Below are 19,393 nucleotides of genomic sequence, written 5' to 3'. Positions count from 1 at the left end.
ACTCGCTTGTGATCAATATTACCCATGTGCAGAGCATTTTGAGATGCATCTCCCAGGGCCATCACTTACGTTTTAAGCTTCCATTTCAGAGAACAGCATTAATTTTAAATATCCCTCTGTGAGGAAGATGGGCAAGCTCTGGCAGAACAAAACCAGAGCTAGGTAGTTCTCAGAACATAAAATATGCCTTATTTTCAAGATGCTGAGTAACTGCATGTAAATTGCATGTTGTAGGATGCTTATCTTTTGAGAGGCATCTGTGATTACAAGAAAATAGTAGGATTGGTGAGTGAAAACAGCCACTGTCTAGACAGATCTTGTTTTAAATGTGGCACCAAGTTCTGTACATACTAATATTCTCTATGAATTTGCAACGGCTCCTATGTTCTCCCTTAAATACAAACACATGTGGAAAGAAAACACATCTCTAGAATAATTATAAGGTAAAGGTTCCCCTCACATATATGTGCTCGCCGTTCCTGACTCTAGGGGGCAGTGCTCATCTCCGTCTCAAAGCCGAAGAACCAGCGGTCATGTGGCCATGTGGTTTCTGTGGTCATGTGGCCGGCATGACTGGACACCAAAGGCGAACGGAACGCTGTTACCTTCCCACCAAAGGTGGTCCTTATTTTTCTACTTGCATTTTTATATGCTTTCGAACTGCTAGGTTGGCAGAAGCTGGGACAAGTAACGGGAGCTCACTCCGTTACACGGCGCTAGGGATTCAAACCGCTGAACTGCCGACCTTTCTGATTGACAGGCTCAGTATCTTAGCCACTGAGCCACCACGTCCCTTATTAGAATAATTATAATTGTATATAAGCGTGAAAATCATTTTGGAAAAGGATGGTTCATCTCAGATTAGAAAGAAATCTGACATAGTTTAAGAAGGGAACCTCTGTTAGCTACAACAGCATCAACATTAATAAGGAAAGCACCAAAGTTATTTCTTTAGTGCTTCTTGCCAGTTTACCCTTGAAACTTTAAAAGTTGTGATCCCTCAACCTGGAAGCTCCTTTCCTGGTGTTTTGATTTGGAAATCATTTCTTGGAAAACATGATACCTCTTCAGGCAATGTTGAGGATGGCTGTCCAGAAGGGGTGGAGAAGAAGAGAAGAGAAAGGGCAGCACCTATAACTGTCCAATTTTTGGTCTATGATAATTTACAGACAAATGATATTTTTGCTTCTTTAAATATTTGCACCAGCTGCTTTGAGAGTCATGTTAGCATAAAAATACAAAAATATTCTAGAAAAAACTCTTATGCTAACTGCCTTTGGAGAAAATAGGTCAGGGAACAATGCTCTTCTTTTCCTCTTCTTATAGCGTGATGCAGACCTTTTCCAGCATAGAGTTGCAGGAAAATATCTATCTATCTGTCTGTCTGTCTGTCTCTCTGCCTGCCTGCCTGCCTGTTTGTTTAAAAACTGCCTATCTCCCTCGCAGAGGGACTCTGGGTGGGTATACAATCATTTGCTGGATTTCTGCCCCCCCCCCCGCCTCCCCATGTCCTAAACCAGTAGGGCACGTCTAGATGAAATTAGGTGACTACCTCTGATGTATTGCTAGAGCTGGGATAGCATCTGCTTTGGCACCTGCACTCTTCTTGCTCTTCAAGAAAAGACTCCGACTGGTCCTCTTGGGCCATTCATTCATTCATTCATTTGTTCGTTCGTTCATTCATTCATTCACGGGAGCGGGGGCTCCCATGATTTTAGCATAATCGGTCACAGCGATGATGTCAGACGGACGGAGGGCTCAAGCAGGGGCTGGGAGAAGTCCCTCCTGGCTCCGCGTTGCCCAACCTGGCTCCCGCCTTCCAGATGTGCGCCCGGCCTTTCAGCCAGAGTCTCCCGAGAGGGGCGGCCTCCAGCCCGCCAAAGCTCTGCGGAGCGAGCGCCACGCCCGGGCACCGGACAGCCTCTTTTGCCTCAATGAACCGCCAGGCTGGGGTATAAATAGCGCGAGGAGGAGGCGGCGACGTCACCTCCAGAGGAGCCGCTCCGGAGCTGAGCTGCCCGCGGGGAGGAGGAGGAGGCGGCGGAGAAGGAGGAGGAGCTGGCCGGCCGGTCGGCGAGCGAGCGAGCACCTCGGCTGCTGCTGCTGCTGTTGCGGAAGGGGCAGCTGGAAGGGCGGCTGGGCACCTCGCCATGCAGCCTGGCCGGCTGCAGAGCTGACGGCTGCACCCGCGCCCCGCCGCCCTGCCAGACGCGCGGTCGCCGCGCCGGTTGCCAGGGTCGCTGGGTGCCGGTAAGTGCCCGGGAACGGCCCGCCACGTGCTGCCTCCCACAATCCGCGGGGCAGAAAGTTGTGGCGCGGGGGGCGGCGCTCGTCCCCGGGACCTTCGGCAAATGCGCCCGGGGGCCGGTTGTGGCCGGAACCCTTCCTTGCTAAGGCGCCGCGGGGATGGGCTTGCGAGAGCCGAGAAGCGCGGCGAGCAGAGAGAAGAGCTCCGCGGGGCTGGCGTGGGTGCTGAAAGCCTGGCAGCCCGGCCCGGTCCCGGCAGCCACGTCCGGCGCTGCCGCTTCTGGGCGACGCTTAGCGAGGGACGGAACGGTCCGGGCGGTTGGATGCTCCGTTTCTTGGCGAGAGGTGCTCTGAGCAAAGACTCGGGAGCTGCGCGCTTTCCCCGCCGCGGAGCTTTTCCCGGAGCCAGGAAACTTCCAATGTGGCTTCCGGGGCTCCCCGCGTGAGACGGAGCAGAGCCCTTTTGCAGCGGGGACGCATCTGGTCCCCGTTCGGCGGCGCCCTGCCCGGCGGCGGCGGTGCCAGGACGCGTCCGTGACTGACAGGCGCTCCCGCGGTCTGTTTTCTGTTCCTGGATGTTCTGTTGAACGGCAGCCAGACATGTAGCGCTGGAGGCTGGGGGCCTCGGTCGAGGTGGGCGGGCCGGGGCCGTTCGGAAAAAGCCGAAAGCAGGAGAAGCGGATCTGGGTCATTTGCTCGGTGGCGGAGGTTTGGATCCCGCAGCCCTTATGGGGCCTTTCCATAATTCATCCTCGCTCTGTCCGTGATTTGCAGGGCGCTCTGGTGACATACCTGGCTTGGCTACGTTGAATCCCAAAGAAGGATGGTTTCCTTAGCCTTAAAAGTTCTGTAACTTTTCTTTCTTTGTTGGTCTAAGTGAGCAAAAGTCTTCTACGTGTGTTCCCCCTTTGGTGAACTCCAAGCAGGAAGAGGGACTTGTTTTAAGTCTTATTTCAATCTGCAAGAGCATAATCGGGTGAGAGTTTTGCAATGACTAGTTGCTATGAGCACCGCAGCCCCTCCGGAAAACTCTGATGTCTTAGCAGTTATTGGGGGTTCTTGAATTAAAAGACCTCCGTTTCTGCACAGCCCTTATCCGCCAGGTCTTTTAACAGTTGGCCATGACAGCAACTAGTCACATTAACTGGGTCAAAAGCATCAATTGTGGAAGTCTGGGCTCTAGGAAATGCCAACTCTGTCATGATGCCCAGGAAAGGCTTCAGGGCATTAGTAGCCCCATTGGCAGCGGGATGGACAAGCCCCACCCACCGCTGCTTCGCTGGCCAATCGGTGTGTGGGACACGTTCCCATCGATAACGGAGAGGGTTTTCTTCAGTCATGAGCGCTTATATCTCGAAAGGGTCAGGCGGCTGAGTGTAGGTCTTCCTGCAATACAACCATTAGAATTAATTTCGTGTATTTTTGCTGATAAATAAATAAAGGGAGACTAGTATGGATCCATTTCAAGCTATTTAGCTCTCATCAGCTAGCCATACCCTTACTGGGATTTGAACCTGGGATGTGTTACATATTAGGCAGACTTGCTAGCCATTACACCACCGGTTCTCCTCCTTTATCAGCTAATCCAGGGAAATAGGTATGTATTTGTGTTATATATATATAACACCAGACATTTGTTCTTCTCCTGGACTCAGTTAAACATATGACGGGGCCAAAAGGCATGGTTAGTGCACCTTTTCTGATTACTGGGGACAGTTAAAATTAGACAGCCAGGAGATTAACTTAGCCAGAACCAAAGGGATGCCTGGACGCTCAGCTTGTGCTGGCCCTTTGCCAACTTTGGCTGATCTTGGAAAACTAGGCAGAGTTGGACCTGGTGAATTCTTGGCTAAAGGTCTCAGGGAAGAGCTCAGGACAGGAAGAAAGAGAAGGCACACCTCTTCCAGTCTGTTGCCAAGAGAATCAGGTACAGCCGTACACTATCTGTGACATCTCCAGGAGTTGATCTCAGCTCTGAGGAGATTTTACAATTTGAGGCAAGTCCTCTAAGGAAGAAGAGTTGTGTGTGCTTTCATATCTGTAGCATATCCCTGGATGCCAGAGTATTTGTCTAAGCCAGTGGCCATTGACCTCCATGGCAGAATGAGCTGTTTTAAGAATGTTTACATTGGACTGAAGAGCCCGTTCATATGGGAGAGGAACGATTTACAGCAGGGATCAAATACATACTCGGACAATGAGGAAGAGAGGCTGTTTGTAGGGCTGACAAAGAGATCCTAAAACACAGTTTTTGTAGGGCATTTCCTTCTTCATGGCATCTTTGGGGCCAGTTTTTCAAACGTTGCTATTGTCCATGGGCAGGGCAGAGGGTTGCAGGAAGGAGGGAGTAAACAGAAGTTGCTTGGAGGGGGTGAAGGTCACCATCTCACTCTCTCACTAGCCACAAGCATTGCTGTCCATGCATCTATGTCCTGTGGCCACCCCAATATCCCAGAGGGGACAATGCCAACAATTTTTCTTCTCATTTGGATTGGGGTGGACTTTTTGACTGCTTAGCCTTTCAAAATTGAGGCAGGTTTTTTTTTTCAAAATAAGCAAAATACACTTTAAAAAGTAATGTACTGTTATCTTAACCCATAAAGGGTTCAAATATTTTTGCCCTACACAATACGGTGACCTCATCAGATCACAAATCATGGGACTTGGATGGGAGTATGTGTCTAACCCAGATTTATGTCACCCCAAGGAAATATGGTTCACCCTAATATTGGGATAGGGGCAGCATTTATTTTATTTATAAGTTTTTTGGTTGCTTTTCATCAGATGATATTAAAATAGAGATTCAAATTCCAGTTGATTAAAATTGACGAAAAAGGACAAAAGCATAGTGACAATAGTTACCAGTATCACAGTTTCAGATATTCAACCAAAGAACTGGGTTGGTGGCATGTTGAACACCCACAAAAATGCTTAAAGGGTACAAAACATCCTATCTTTGAATATCCACTTGATAATCTTGTAATTTTGCAAATTGTTGTAATCTTGTGAGTTTGAGCCTTTAAAATTGTTTTAGGTCTGTGGATGTTGCTTAGGGTTTTCAGAGATATTAGTTTTTCACTCATGTTGTGTTACCTCTCCCTGGCTGATAATTTCATGCGCTTTTAAGTATTGTAACAATCTTTAGTCAAGCCTATGGTTTTCCCAGGTGCAATGGATGGCTGTGAATGTTGGACCATAAGGAAGGCTGAGCGCCAAAGAATGGAGGCCTTTGAATTATACTCCCTTGGACTGCAAGGCGATCCAACCGGTCAGTCCTAGAGGAGATCAACCCTGACTGGTCTTTAGAAGGCCAGATCCTGAAGAGGAGACTCAAATACTTTGGCCACCTAATGAGAAGGAAGGACTCCCTGGAGAAGAGCCTCATGCTGGCAACGATTGAGGGCAAAAGAAGAAAGGGACGACGGAAAATGAGGTGGCTGGATGGAGTCACCAAAGCAGTCGGCCTGAGCTTAAATGGACTCCAGAGGATGGTAGAGGACAGGAAGGCCTAGAAGAACGTTGTCCATGGGGTCACGATGGGTCGGACACGACTTCGCAACTAACAACAATATTTACTCAACAGGGAACATGTGCACATAAGTTAAGGTGCCACCACTGAAAGGACCTTGTTTGACCAGCAGATGAGAAGGAGCATGTCCTTGTAAGAACGGTTACCATAGCTCCCAACAACCTCAATACACTAGGCACCAACTGTTGCGAGACTTCTTCAGATGACTTTTTGGCAGCACTTTTCAAGAAGTGAAAAGAAACTGCAAAAGGGCTGCTTGAAATGTTTCCCCACATTTCAGACCCCACAGCTAGACTCAGCCGAGGAGTGTGAAAATCTTCTGCAGTCTTTCTAAGAAGGCTTCCATGTAGAAGTGACCCTTGCAGTGATGACTTAGAACTAGATGGTCTCTTCTAGTGGGGCTCCAGTGACAGCCTCCTTTGAAATGAGCCTGTTGGGCTCATTTTGTGAATTTTACAAAGGGAGCGGGGCTTTCCAGGCCAAGGATGTGCAGGCTAGGATCTCTCTCTCTCTCTCTCTCTCTCTCTCTCTCTCTCTCTCTCTCTCTCTCTCTCTCTCTCTCTCTCTCTCTCTCCTCCCTCCCTCCCTCCCTCCCTCCCTCCCTCCCTCCCTCCCTCCCCCACTCTCCCCCTCCCTCTCTCTTTCCCCACCTTCACCCAATGGATTGAGGACCTGATTAAACTTGCCACTTACAAGTCGATTACTTATAGAGTTAGTAGAAGCAAGTATAATGAAATATTTATACAGAATAGAGCAGGTTAATAAATACATTTATATAGTAAATGTATATAACCAGAAACATCACTAGAAGCTAAAATCACAAGACTACATCTGATTTACTCTGGCCACGTCATGAATGCAAGTTAATTGGAGAAGTCAGTGATGTTAGGAAAGGTTAGTGGAACCAGAAGAAGGGGCAAGCAAAGGACATGTTGGCTTGATCCCATCAAAGCTGATACAAAGGTGAACATCCAACAACTGAAAGAAGCTGTGCTTGACCTGGTAGCAATCCTGGAACCGGTTCCTTAAAATTTGAAAAGTTCAAATAAAGCACATTCCATCATCTAAGTCATGTCACCAGGAAGATGACTCTAGCCATGGCCATGAAGTACTAACCCTGGGCAACTTTCCCTCATAGATGGGAGCCTCTTCCCACTGGTCTCCACCACAGATGATAATGGAGGAGTGATTCTTTCAGATGTTTGGGTTTAGACCTTTCTGCCTTTGAATTAAGACCATTGTGGCTGGCAGGCAATCGGAGCAGGTCTTTTGAGATTCTTGTTACCTGATCGTTTTGCTTCGCTGGGCTCTTAGCAACTTGGCAGCTGCCCTCTTTAGAGTAATTGGCAGCCAGAGTCCCATGTGTGAAAGACTGGAAGGAGGCTCTCTCAGGCTGGGAAAGTGGCAAAGGATGGACCAGTGGAAACCCACCATACTGTCAGAGCACCCTCCTTTCTGTGTACCCATCAGCTTGAATGTGGGAAGGAATGCCCACCTCCATTAGAAAGGAGTGAAGGTCTGGATATGATGCTCTCTGGGTCCCAGGGAAGACTGTGGCTTTACTAGCAATGTCTCCTTCCCCTACTAATACCAGTCTTGGGTGAGGTAGCAGCGGCACCTTGTTGTATCATGTCTATTGCTTTGAGATCACTGTGGGTATGTATGTATGTATGTATGTATGTATGTATGTATGTATGTATGTATGTATGTATGTATGTATTCATTCATTCATTCATTCATTCATTCATTCATTCATTCATTCATTCATTCATTCATTCATTCATTGCTTGTTCAGAAACACAGAGAAGCATCTGTAAGGGACCCAAAGAGGCATCCATATTATTTCCCCATCATTCTCCTTCAATCTGCTTATTCTGCCCTCCAACCTGCTACTTTTCTGAAGTTTTATTTTTTATTGCTTGAAACGAGTAACCTTATCAGTTCTGGCAAAGACACACAATCTTTTGGCCTGGTGAATTTTTTAAAAGCTCAGCCTTTGAATGTAGTTATTCTTCCCAATGTCATTTATTTATTTACTTTCTGGAATGCTTTCTGCAGGAGGGGAATCCTGAAATATTTTATGCATTTGGGCTGCATCCATACTGCCTGTTTTCACAACTGATGCTGTGCTGCACAGCAAAAATACATAATGATTAACTCCATTTGCCTCCCTTTGCCAGTTGTCATTCTGTACAGCTAGACTCCACTTGTGACCACAAGTTCTGTTGCTAAGTAAGGCAGTTGTTAAATAAATCATCCCCGATTTTACAACTTTTTTTTGCCATGTTGTTAAGAGACACACTGCAGTTTTTAAGTGAATCATGTGGTCATTAAGGCTGAGCTTTTAAAAAATTCACCAGGCCAAACGATTGTGTGTCTTTGCAAGAACTAATAAGCTTACTCGTTTCAAGACATGAAAAATCAACTTTGTCAGAAGCTGGATGGGATGGGAAAGTCCCAAATTGTGATCATGTGACACCAGAATGCGGCAACCATTGTGAATGCAGATGGGTTGCCAAGTGTCCAAATTTTGATTACTTGACTGTAGGATGTTGCGACCATCGCTAAGTGCAGGAACCAGTTGTTAGTCACTTTTTCAGTGACATTGTTATTTCAGTCATTAAACAAATGGTTATTAGCCAAGGACCATCTGTAGTTGGAGGCCTCTAAGTGCTGCCTGGTATCCAGCTGTCTTATAGTCTTATGGGAAGAAAATCCCCCTCTTAGATATCCCCTCTCTGCTCCTCCTGGGTAGCCCTGCTTTCCATTCCCTAGTCAGATTATGTGGCTTTGTGACAAAGAAGAAAGGAGGATTAGGCTGTTGATTGAAATAACTCATCCATTGGTTCAGCCTTCTTTCTCCTCTTTGTGGTGACTTTCTTTCAGAAGACTAGGTTGCTTTATCATCGCTTTTTCTCTCTCCGGTGAAACCCTGCATGAACTGTGCAGGTATAAAGAATGCAATAAAAGGAGGTAATGTCCAGGAAAAGAGGGGGGGAGGGAGGGAGGGAGATGATATAAACCAGGCACACCAGAGAATGTGTTGCCTGGATCTGTATTGGATGTCTGGCTCCTTGTTACAGTTTTAATCAGAAAGTCAGCTCCTTTGAGAATTAAAAATAGAAAATCCAGAGATAAATATATATTCTGTGGGTGTGAATGCAGATTCTGCTGTGGCATACGGCTATTAATCATGAGCTCTTTTTCCTCTACATCACCGAATGCTATATCAGTTTTCTAAGGAAAGGTGAAGAATTAAACGTGTTATACTTTCATAATATTCTCCAGTTAATAATAAGAACCATCCAAGCAGAGGGGCTTTTTGTTTTGGTAAGTCAAAGCCTTTATTGAATTATTGCATTTGAGTGTGGTTGCACACCTCTTATTTTCAAGTCATATTTTGTGTTTTCTATTGGCTGACAACAGCCAGAAAGTTTATGTAATTTTAAAGGCAATTTATTGTGCATTTGAAATTAAGGCAACCAAATATTGCAGGAGAAAGAATCGTAACTGCAAAACATTTCCCAACTACTAGAGCTCAAACAGACCCTCTGTCAAAAGAGATGGATTTTTTTTCCTTTGTGAATCTCTAGGGTTCACCTTTTGGGACAGGAGCACTTGTGACTCTCTTCACCCCACCCCACCCGGTCTGTCTGACTCTCAGTAACACTGAATGTATGCAAGTTTTAACTCTCTTGAAAACAAACTAATGTGTGCCCACCCCATTTTCCTGAGCTGTGAAAATAAGAGAAAATGAAAGCCAAGAAGGTGTGATAATAGCAGTCCCCTTCAGTGATAGGTGTACAATATAAAATGAGCTTGGTTTTGTGGTGTTGCTAGTCCCTTGTTTATGAGAGTTGACAGCCATGTCTGGATCCTTATGCCAGTTTCCAAGGGAAGCCAAACCACCGAAGGGCAGAGATGTCGGGAGGTCATCACAAGGGCCAGTTGCATCAGCCTCTCAGCTCCCCGAGGAAACGATGCTAGAAGAAAGGTGTGTTTGTGTACAAATCTATGATAACAAAGAGTTGCAGGTGGAACCCTAGCCAGACACGTATCCATGTAGGGAGTTCCCCCTCTTAAGAGCTCAAGCCAGAAACTCTGTGGGCTAAACCTTCTGAAGTTTGGGCAAAGTCCTCCAAAGTGGGTGTTTCCCATTATGATCTCAGAGCTTGCCAGGAGCTTTTCAAGTCAACTCCCAGAAAAATACGCTGAGAATACCCGTGCACGACTTTACACTCGAGACCAAGCAAGGCTAAGTCGGAGAATTTCACAGCTTCTTCTCCGGGTTGTGTTTTCATGCGGGTAAGATTGTGCACATATTAGCTTGGAGCTAGACTGGAACTTAAGGCTCAGAGCTGCTGCGGAATTACTCTTCCACGGAATCAAGTAGAAGCTAACTTTGTCAAGCTTTTAATATGAAGTAATTGTCTGCTAGGAGAATTGTCGATGAGCCTCAGAAATCACCCAAATGATAACTCAGGTTGTTGTTAGATATGCAAAAGAGAAAGGAGATATTTATTGTTAAGATATTTAATTGAATAGCTGGAATAGTGAAGTTTGTAATGAGACAGAACATACAGTTATAATTGATTGGTTGGTGAGAGCTAACTCTTGCATGAGGAAATCTAAGCTGTGATTGGTTGCTGTGGGTATAAAGGGGAAGTTTCCATATTTCCCGCCTTTTTACCTCAGTTTGCTCTGTGATTTACCTCATGAGGTTCCTGCAGTGTTGATTTACCTGTCGATGCTCCTGTTTGCAATACTCTTATTTACTCTAAATATATTTATTTACATAAAACAACAAGTGCGTGTCGGCGTTTCTGCCTTCTTTTGGTCACCAGCTGCACAGTTCCCTGACATTTATCTTGTGTTGCTTGACTTGAATAAATTCTTTGTGCTTTCTTAAACCTCTTGGTGGCAAGTCAGGAAATATCATTAATTTTCTCCAGCAATGTCCTGAGTTGTTGCTTTCCTGTATAGTTGCACAACGTGATTATGTCTGGATCTTAAAAAAAAAAACTACCACATGACAAGGTGTTTAAGCTTTATGTAAACTCCAACAGTTGTGTCAACAAAATCACCATACTCCTGTTGAAACGTCTCTTGAAAATATTTCTCCTTGGCAGCTGCCAGCGAGTCTGTGTGCATTCTCAAGGAAAGAGAGGCTCAACACACTGTATCTTTTTCTGACATGCTTGGCCTTGGATTTCATCCAGGCTCTCTTGGCAGGCGGTCAATTCAGTCAACAGCTGTCCTCGTGCTCTGTAAAGGCTGGGTTATCTTGCATTTGGTGTGGTTGAATCACCACTCCCATCTGGTTGTCATTGTTCTCATTGTTATGAATCTGCTTTGCAACTGCCTTGTTCAAACTCCTTCTTCACTGATAACAACATTGTCATATGAAGAGTCATAAGCCACCCTTTCACCTGCCTTAATTATTTCTCAAGTGTGGTGGAGTGTTCAGCCCAACAACTCTATCTGCAGACTGAAATGGCATGTCCCAAATATAAGCTTACTAGATAATGTTAGTCCCAGTCTGGTCCATGTAACTTGCAGGGTTATTTTCTTCTGCTGTTGAGTGTACTTTGGCTCTTAAACATTCCCTGGTATTTGTGTGGGTTCTGTAACAAATTAGCCTTCCATGACTTGATGTTTCCTAAATGTTTGGGATACTACTTTCAGAAGTAGGAATTTTAGACCTACGGTCTAGCACCGCATCAGGTTGGAGAACATTGTGGAAGATTAAGTCTTCTACAGTTGAGTCACTGCAAATCATATTCAGCAGCGTTTCCCCGTCAACTTTTCTGTGGTCAGGCTAAGGCAAAGATATTGCTCCAACAAAGACTAAAATTAATTATAGATCAAAACCCTTAATGTCACTTCATTCTTCTTGACCAGTTCAGTAATGTTTAACTGTTCAGTATCTCAAAAGTCATGGCAAATAAAGAGAAGATGTAAGTAAAATCACAGTCCGTCAATTTTTAGAACATTCATATGTACCTTAGAAAATATATTTGATGAGACACAGCAAATATTAAGAGCAGAATAGTGCTTAAAGCTACTTGAGGAATGCTTTTTCCATATCCCTGATAAGTGGGAAAAAATGTGATTATACGCCACCAATAAAACATAAATTTCTCAACTCTGCAATTATATCTGTTACTTAATTTTGAAATTGATTGTCTGTGTAGGAAAATAAATTTTAACAGTAAAAAGTTCAGACACCCATCAAAAATTTCCAAAAGTATTCCCGTTTAAGAAAATTTTAACATTAGTGTATTGTACAATATAGTAGATTGGATTTCCCCTGATCTTAAATAGATGTGAATCTTTGTTGATTTCTTTCTGCTCTTTCAAAAGACTAGAGGTGAACCCTCCCGATTTTATATTTGCGTATTAATTTTCATTGACCCAAATTCAGAGCAGTGCAGCCTTGTAGCCAAAATGCTTGACTTGGGCCAGGAAAAGCTCTTGGGGGGCTCTTGGGGGGAAGGGGCCTCTAGATCACTCAGAGGCACATTGGATTATTTTTTGAATCACCAGTTTGGGGCTTATTCAGAATCTTGTGCTAATGAAGACTCTTGATTTGTTTTCTCTGGTAATATGCAGCTGTTTTGTTTTGTAACTTTCTAGCTTTGCCTTTTGATTTTGCCTTGGAGGCATGTTCCTGAGGACTGGTATAAACATGATTGAAACTTCAAGCGTCAAGCAGCTTGCAGGCTGAGACTTCTGCTGTCCGGCCAGTAACCTGTACTTGGTCCTGTTTTCTCTTCTCTAAGCAAGCTTGTGTTTATGGGAAACTGAATGAAGGGATGGGCCTGCCTGGTTTATGAACTGGGTGAGGTTTATAAGTCAGCCTCAACAAGAGGCAGCTCCCATCCTGGTCTTCAAAAAGCCAAAGAGGCAGCTAGCCAAGTGAGAAGCTTGTCTGAGGTGGTAACCAGAGTTCTGGTTTTCTTGCAGCCCCCAGTAGATGGATATTGACATGGACTACGAAAGACCAAATGTTGAAACCATCAAATGCGTGGTTGTCGGGGATAACGCGGTAGGCAAAACTCGCCTGATCTGTGCAAGAGCCTGTAACACCACCCTGAACCAGTACCAGCTGCTGTCAACCCATGTCCCAACAGTCTGGGCAATTGATCAATATCGAGTCTGCCAAGAGGTAGGTATGGCTTTGGCATGGAAACACGTTTAATTCTGAGCCCGTCTAGAAGGGATGATGGAGAGAGTGGGCTGGAGGGAAGGAATTCCAGAGAGGGGAGTACAGTAGATTAGAGCAGGCCAGAGGAGGGCTCTTCTGTACTTAGAGAATATATGTGGAAATACTGCAAGTACTTAGCTTCTGCCTTTGCATGCTTATGTCATTGCTACCTGGTGAAAAGTGCATCGTATCCTTGCATATCTGCACTATTGAAGATTCAGATTTTCTGGCCAACGTATCCTCCCTTTTCCATCTTTTTAGCTGCCCACCTTTGCAGTTAACTGTCCAAAGAAATTCCCCTCAAATTGTTGCAAAAATAGTTGGTAAAGGAGGCATTCCAGCTCGTGTGATTTAAAAATGTGTAGGGTTGCATTTTCTGTGCAGCTGTTACAGTGCAGCAATTCTACCCCAGCTGATTTTCGTAACTATTGTACTCTTCTTCATAAACTCTCTGCTGGGTCTTAAATCTGCTAGCCTCCATCCTACTCTTTGCAACCGCATAGCTTCATGTACGACTTTAATGATGTATTTTTCTTTTGTGTCCCACCAGGATATATTAAAATGTTGCATAATTATTGTTCATTTCACTATTCATTTGTTGCACTAATTTCATCAGAGCCTTAGCTAGATTGCCTAAACATAAATCTTTTGTTAACAAATTGTGTTATGTACAAATACATGAAACCAGATTAAACCATGACTGCTGCTGACCACAGTTTAGATTGTATCCCAAAGCCAAGGTTTAATTCTGCATGTCTGCTCCCTCTAAGCTTTATACATTCTTCTGCATAGCACAGTAACCTCTAGAGCAGGGGTATTAAACTCACGTCCTCACGGCCACATCTAAACCGGGCGTGGCTGTGGCCAGTGCATGATGCATCCAGCCCGTGGGCCGGGAGTTTGACAGCCCTGCTCTAGAGGAAGGCTAATGGCCAAGCATTCAGGTGTTATACCAGACTATAATTAGCAAAATATTTACTTCAAATCATACTTGCTGGGGTTTGGCAGCTATCACAAATAATGATTTCTTGCTTCGGGCTCCTGTCCAATCAAAATTTGGTGGGTTATCTGAATTGAACATCTGATGGTCTCCAACCAGAAGTTGGCATCTTCTACCATCCCTGACTATAACTTGGCTTGCCTCAAATTTTTTGGGAATTAAGTCTGCTATCTGCTCAGGTTCCTCACACACACACACCCGGATCTCTGTCTGCTTTCACCGCAAACCTTTATCTTACAGACATCTCTCTCTGTTCCAGGTTCTTGAACGCTCCCGTGATGTAGTTGATGAAGTGAGTGTTTCTCTCAGGCTCTGGGACACATTTGGAGACCATCACAAAGACCGTCGTTTTGCTTATGGAAGGTCAGTCTAAGTTAGATGTCCCTTTTGTGGCAAGCAAGCTAACAGGAGAATAAGTACACCTTTGTTAACCCATAATGGGTTAACATCTGTACAAAAGACTATATATTTCATAGGTCATTCAAAAACAATGTGAAGAAGAAACAGCACTATTAAATGAATAATTAAAATTAACTATTACATAATTCAATTAATGACTACATTTATTATTTTTATTTGCTCGGCTGATCACAGAGAAGAGTTACTGCTGAATTGGGAAATGAGATCAGACTAATGAGGAAGGTGCAGCTCGGTTATTAATTCCATGTTGGTAGAAGTGGAGACTATTTGGTCATTCTAAATGCATTAGATGATGCAGTCTTTTAGGACCAGAAGTCAACGCTAGCTTAAAATTCCTGCAAACCATTTGAGATTCATTAAAACTCCTTCAGACTTTCTCTCCATTTTGGTTATTTTTTAATTTAAAAGTTACTAAAAAGAACAGACTTCATGGATGAGTATGAAACACCTTTATGCCATAATTGCATGCATGTCAAATACATTAACATCAATCCTGGCAACAGAAATTGAGATCCAGAAATTCTTTTTCCACAGGTCTCAAAAGTGATTTGTTATATGTCACACAAGAGGATGAAGCACAAAGGCTGATCAGATCGGCCTCATAGGCCTTTGTGCCCAAGCAGATGTTCCAGCTGCTGAAGCTTCATTGACATCAATACTTTTGGTTTAATAATAATAATAATAAATTTTTATTTGTTAGCCGCACCCTCTCCTAAAAGGACTCGGGGCGGCGTACAATAAAAACACATAAAATATACAAATGAACAATACATATACAATAAAAATAAACACATACACATACGTACACATATACATATACATGGAGGAGGTAACAAATATATAAAATAGAATTTAAAATTGACAATTTAAAACACCCTCAATTAAATTACAAAATTTAAAAACCCATCAGGAGCGGTAAGGTAAAACTATGGTTGAGCCAGGCCAGCTAATTGGAAGAGGTGGGTCTTGAGCTTTGCACGGAAGGAGCGGAGGTCAGAGGTAGTCCTGATATCAGGGGGGAGGTCATTCCACAGGGCTGGGCCCGTCACAGAGAAGGCTCTGCTCCTAGGCGTCGCCCCCCGACACTGTTTGGTGGACGGCACCTGGAGAAGTCCCTCTCTGTGCGAGCGAATTGGTCGTAGGGATGTATGGGGCAGGATGCGATCCCGCAGGTAGCTAGGTCCTGTGCCATGGAGCGCTTTAAAGATCGTAATCAGAACCTTGAAACGCACCCGATAGGCCACAGGAAGCCAGTGCAGCTCGCGCAGGAGAGGTGTCACATGGGAGTACCTTGTACTCCCCATAATCACCCGCGCGGCCGCATTCTGGACCAACTGCAGTCTCCGAGTGCATCTCAAGGGAAGCCCCATGTAGAGAGCATTGCAGTAGTCCAGGCGAGACGTCACCAGCGCATGAGTGACTGTACGCAAGGCATCTCGGTTCAATAGGCGCAATTGGCGCACCAGGTGAACCTAGTGGAACGCCACCCTTGCCACGGCTGTCACATGGTCATCCATGGACAGCCGGGCATCCAGGAGGACGCCCAAATTGCGCGCCCGCTCCACGGGGGCCAGTTGTACGCCCCCAATGGCCAAAGATGGAAGCAATTGGTTGAACCGGGGGGCCGGAACCCACAGCCACTCCGTCTTGGAGGGGTTGAGCTTGAGTCGGTTGCCATCCATCCAGACCCGTACGGCTTCCAAGCACCGGGACATCACTTCGACGGCCTCGTTGGGGTGGTTCGGGGTGGAAATGTACAGCTGGGTATCATCAGCGTACAGATGATATCCCACCTCGAAACCACGAATTATCTCGCCCAGCGGCTTCATGTATGTGTTGAACAGGAGTGGCGAGAGGACCGACCCCTGAGGCACCCCACAAGTGAGGGGGCTTAGGGTCGACCTCTGCTCCCCTGCCAACACACGTTGCGTCCGGCCGGAAAGGTAGGAGCCGAACCACCGCAAAACGGTGCCTCGAACCCCCAACCCCCCCCAGTCGGTGCAACAGGATACCATGGTCGATGGTATCAAAAGCCGCCGAGAGATCTAATAGGACCAGGATAGAGGAACAACCCCTATCTCTGGCCCTCCAGAGATCATCCACCAACGCGACCAAGGCCGTCTCCGTGCTGTGCCCGGGTCGGAAGCCAGACTGGCGCGGGTCTAGATAATCATTTTCCTCCAGATGTCGTGGAAACTGATAAGCTACCACACTCTCTACAACCTTCGCCAGAAAGGGAAGGTTGGAGACAGGACGATAATTGGCTAGCTCCGTAGGGTCCAGGGAAGGCTTCTTGAGTAAGGGTCTCACCACCGCCTCTTTCAAGGCGGCCGGAAGAGACCCCTCACCCAACGAAACGTTCACTAGGCCCAGGAGCCAGTCGCGTGTAACCTCCCAGGATGCCAGTACAAGCCAGGAGGGGCACGGGTCCAGTAAACATGTGGTAGGTCGCAGCCGTCCACGCAGTCTGTCCAAATCCTCGATGGCAACCAAGTCAAACTCCTCCCAGAATGGTCTCTCAAGACTCGCCTCGGACGTCTCCACTAGACCACTGAAAGGGACCCATTCCTTCCGGATTTGAGCGATTTTATCCTGCAGATATTTCCCAAATTCCTCTGCCCTGCCCTGTAAAGGGGCCTCTCGCGGCCTCTGAAACAGGAGGGAGCGGGATACCCGAAACAGGGTGGCAGGGCGGTTCTCTGCGGATGCAATGAGAGCGGCACAATATTGACGTTTGGCCGCTCTCAATGCCACAAGGTACGTCCTTAAATGGGTTCGTACCTGTACTCGGTCAAATTCGGAACGAGAGGATCTCCAACGACTCTCTAGGCGTCTCTTGCGGCGTTTCATCACCCTTAGCTCCTCGGTAAACCAAGGGGCCAGGGTGGATCGTTGCCGCCGGAGAGGCCGCAAAGGCGCCACTCGGTCTAAGGCCCCGGTAGTCGCATTATTCCACGCGACCACCAGGTCCTCTACCCGGGGGCGGGTCAGGGCTACAGGAGGTGGCCCAAGCTCTATCTGGAACCTATCTGGTTCCATCAGGCGCCTGGGGCGGAACCATCTAATATCTTCCGGCTCCGCCTCCCCGCAGCAGGAGGTAGCACCAGGGAAGTCAAGCCGGAGAAGTGAGTGATCTGACCATGACAGGGGAGTGATGGTTAAATCCCCTACTCCCAGATCACTCAACCACTGGCCAGAGACAAAAACAAGGTCCAGCGTGTGGCCTCCCTCGTGTGTCGGGCCCTGGATCAATTGAGTCAGGTCCATGGCTGTCATGGAAGCCATGAACTCCCGAACCCCCTCAGACGCTTCTCCCACCGATGGCAGGTTAAAATCCCCCATCACTAAAAGTTTGGGGGTCTCAACCGCCACCGATGCGATTAGCTCGAGGAGATCAGGCAGGGCCGCTGATGTATAGCGAGGAGCCAGGTATACTATCAGCAGGCCCAACTGTCTCCCAGGGCCCCACTTCACGACAAGGGACTCACACCCGGATGTCTGCGGTACAGTGGACTCCCTCGGCTCTAAGTCCTCCCGGATAATCACTGCTACCCCACCGCCCCTTCCCTGGGCCCGAGGCTGGTGAAATGCTCGGTAACCTGGTGGGCACATTTCCATGAGGGGTAAACCTCCCTCGTGGCCCAACCAGGTCTCCGTTATTCCTGCGAGGTCCGGCTCCCCCTCAAGAATTAGATCGAAAATGAGGGGGGGCTTGTTGACAATGGACCTCGCATTGCATAACAACAGCCTCAGGCCCTGGGTCTGCAGCTCCTGACCACCTAGTACGCGGGGGTTGGTACAAGCGACCGGGTGTAACCAACAACCACGGTCTCCCAACCGACTACGGGTTCTTAATCTGTCCTCGCACCTGCCCCTCCCTACGACCGTTGGAATCAAAGAGCCCTGTATTGGAACGATATCCTCCCTCTCCTCCTCCCTTCCACTCCCTCCCCTCGCGACCACACCTAGTGACCTGGCTCTATCATCACTCCTGACATCCACCCACCCCCCAACCCTGGAACCCCTATAAACTCTTTAAAAACTCTTTACTAAAAAAACCCTTAATTTACGCTTCCTCCACCTCTCTGGGTTAATAAACCCGTCCTCAAGGTGGGCCCTCGAGAGGGCAGGAGGCCAAACCTGCGAGAGAGGGGACTCCCGCAGCCGCAGTAACTCCGACTTCGTGTGCATAAGAATAAAATCATAGGGGCAAAAATTAGTTGGTTACAGGTGCTGAAGATATGTCATAGTATCATAGTTTGTCGTAGGTATTTTCCTTACCCTAGGTGGAAAGGGTAAGATAGTGGGCTGGTCGACTATCTGGGTTTCAATGGGGAGGGTCTCAAGATGATGTAGGAGCCAGCAAAGCAAGATGTTAAAAGATGTTAAAAGGCAAAGTCAAGGGAAGCGATGGTAAAGTTTAAAGCTCCAACCTAGATTTCAGGTTTGCCATTCCAGTTGTCATTGTTCTAAAGTGCTTTACTCAGCTCCCTCCTCCACCAGCCGCTTCGTTTAAGTCTCCCATCTTCTCCTCTCCACACAACGGGGCGGTCTTCCGGCTTTCCGACCAGCACCACGGCTAGCACGCCAGCACGCCAACACGCCAACATGTTAATCACCAACCATGGTTCCACGCATCTCTCCATCTTTCCATCTCAACGCCTCTCGCCTCTCGCCATTCATCTCTCAGCTCAGCGCCCGGCGTTCCGCTCAGCATCTGGCGCTCCCACCAGCCAGACGAGCGCCCACAACCAGACGAGCGCCCCACTGCATACCTCCGCTGGTCTCTTGCTCGTCTCTTGCCTCGCCTCCTGCCTCTACTCCTTCTCCGTTCTCCCTTTCTCCGCCCAGCGCCCAGTGAGAGGCGAATGGCATTCGGCGTTCGGCGCTCCCATCCTCAATCCGCGCTCAGCGTCCTCGGCATTCCCAGCTTCCCGCTAGCCAGCTGACCACCCGAATCCCCTGCCCGACCCATCATAACCAGGGCAGA

The 19,393-nt window shown here is 46.9% G+C and overlaps 1 protein-coding gene across 3 annotated transcripts in view; it reads left to right on the top strand.

Annotated features, from left to right (window-relative positions):
* The first annotated feature begins 1,908 nt into the window (after window positions 1–1,908).
* The window catches only part of RHOBTB1 (Rho related BTB domain containing 1), a 38,485-nt gene continuing 21,000 nt past the window's right edge, over window positions 1,909–19,393 (top strand). For 2 of the 3 annotated variants that reach the window (XM_081954522.1, XM_081954524.1), the window contains exons 1-3: window positions 9,941–10,081; window positions 12,743–12,944; window positions 14,243–14,346. In XM_081954522.1, the coding sequence (XP_081810648.1) occupies window positions 12,753–12,944; window positions 14,243–14,346 (296 nt within the window). In that variant the 5' untranslated portion in view covers window positions 9,941–10,081; window positions 12,743–12,752. Of the gene's footprint in view, window positions 2,251–9,940; window positions 10,082–12,742; window positions 12,945–14,242; window positions 14,347–19,393 lie in introns of those variants that run through there. The other variant, XM_081954523.1, reaches the window with a different exon arrangement.

This window comes from Natrix helvetica (assembly GCF_964273705.1).
Source record: "Natrix helvetica genome assembly, chromosome: 5".
Classification (NCBI taxonomy): Eukaryota; Metazoa; Chordata; class Lepidosauria; order Squamata; family Natricidae; genus Natrix; species Natrix helvetica.
Note: the sequence above shows the minus strand (reverse complement) of the source record. Positions and strands in the feature narration are given on the sequence as shown.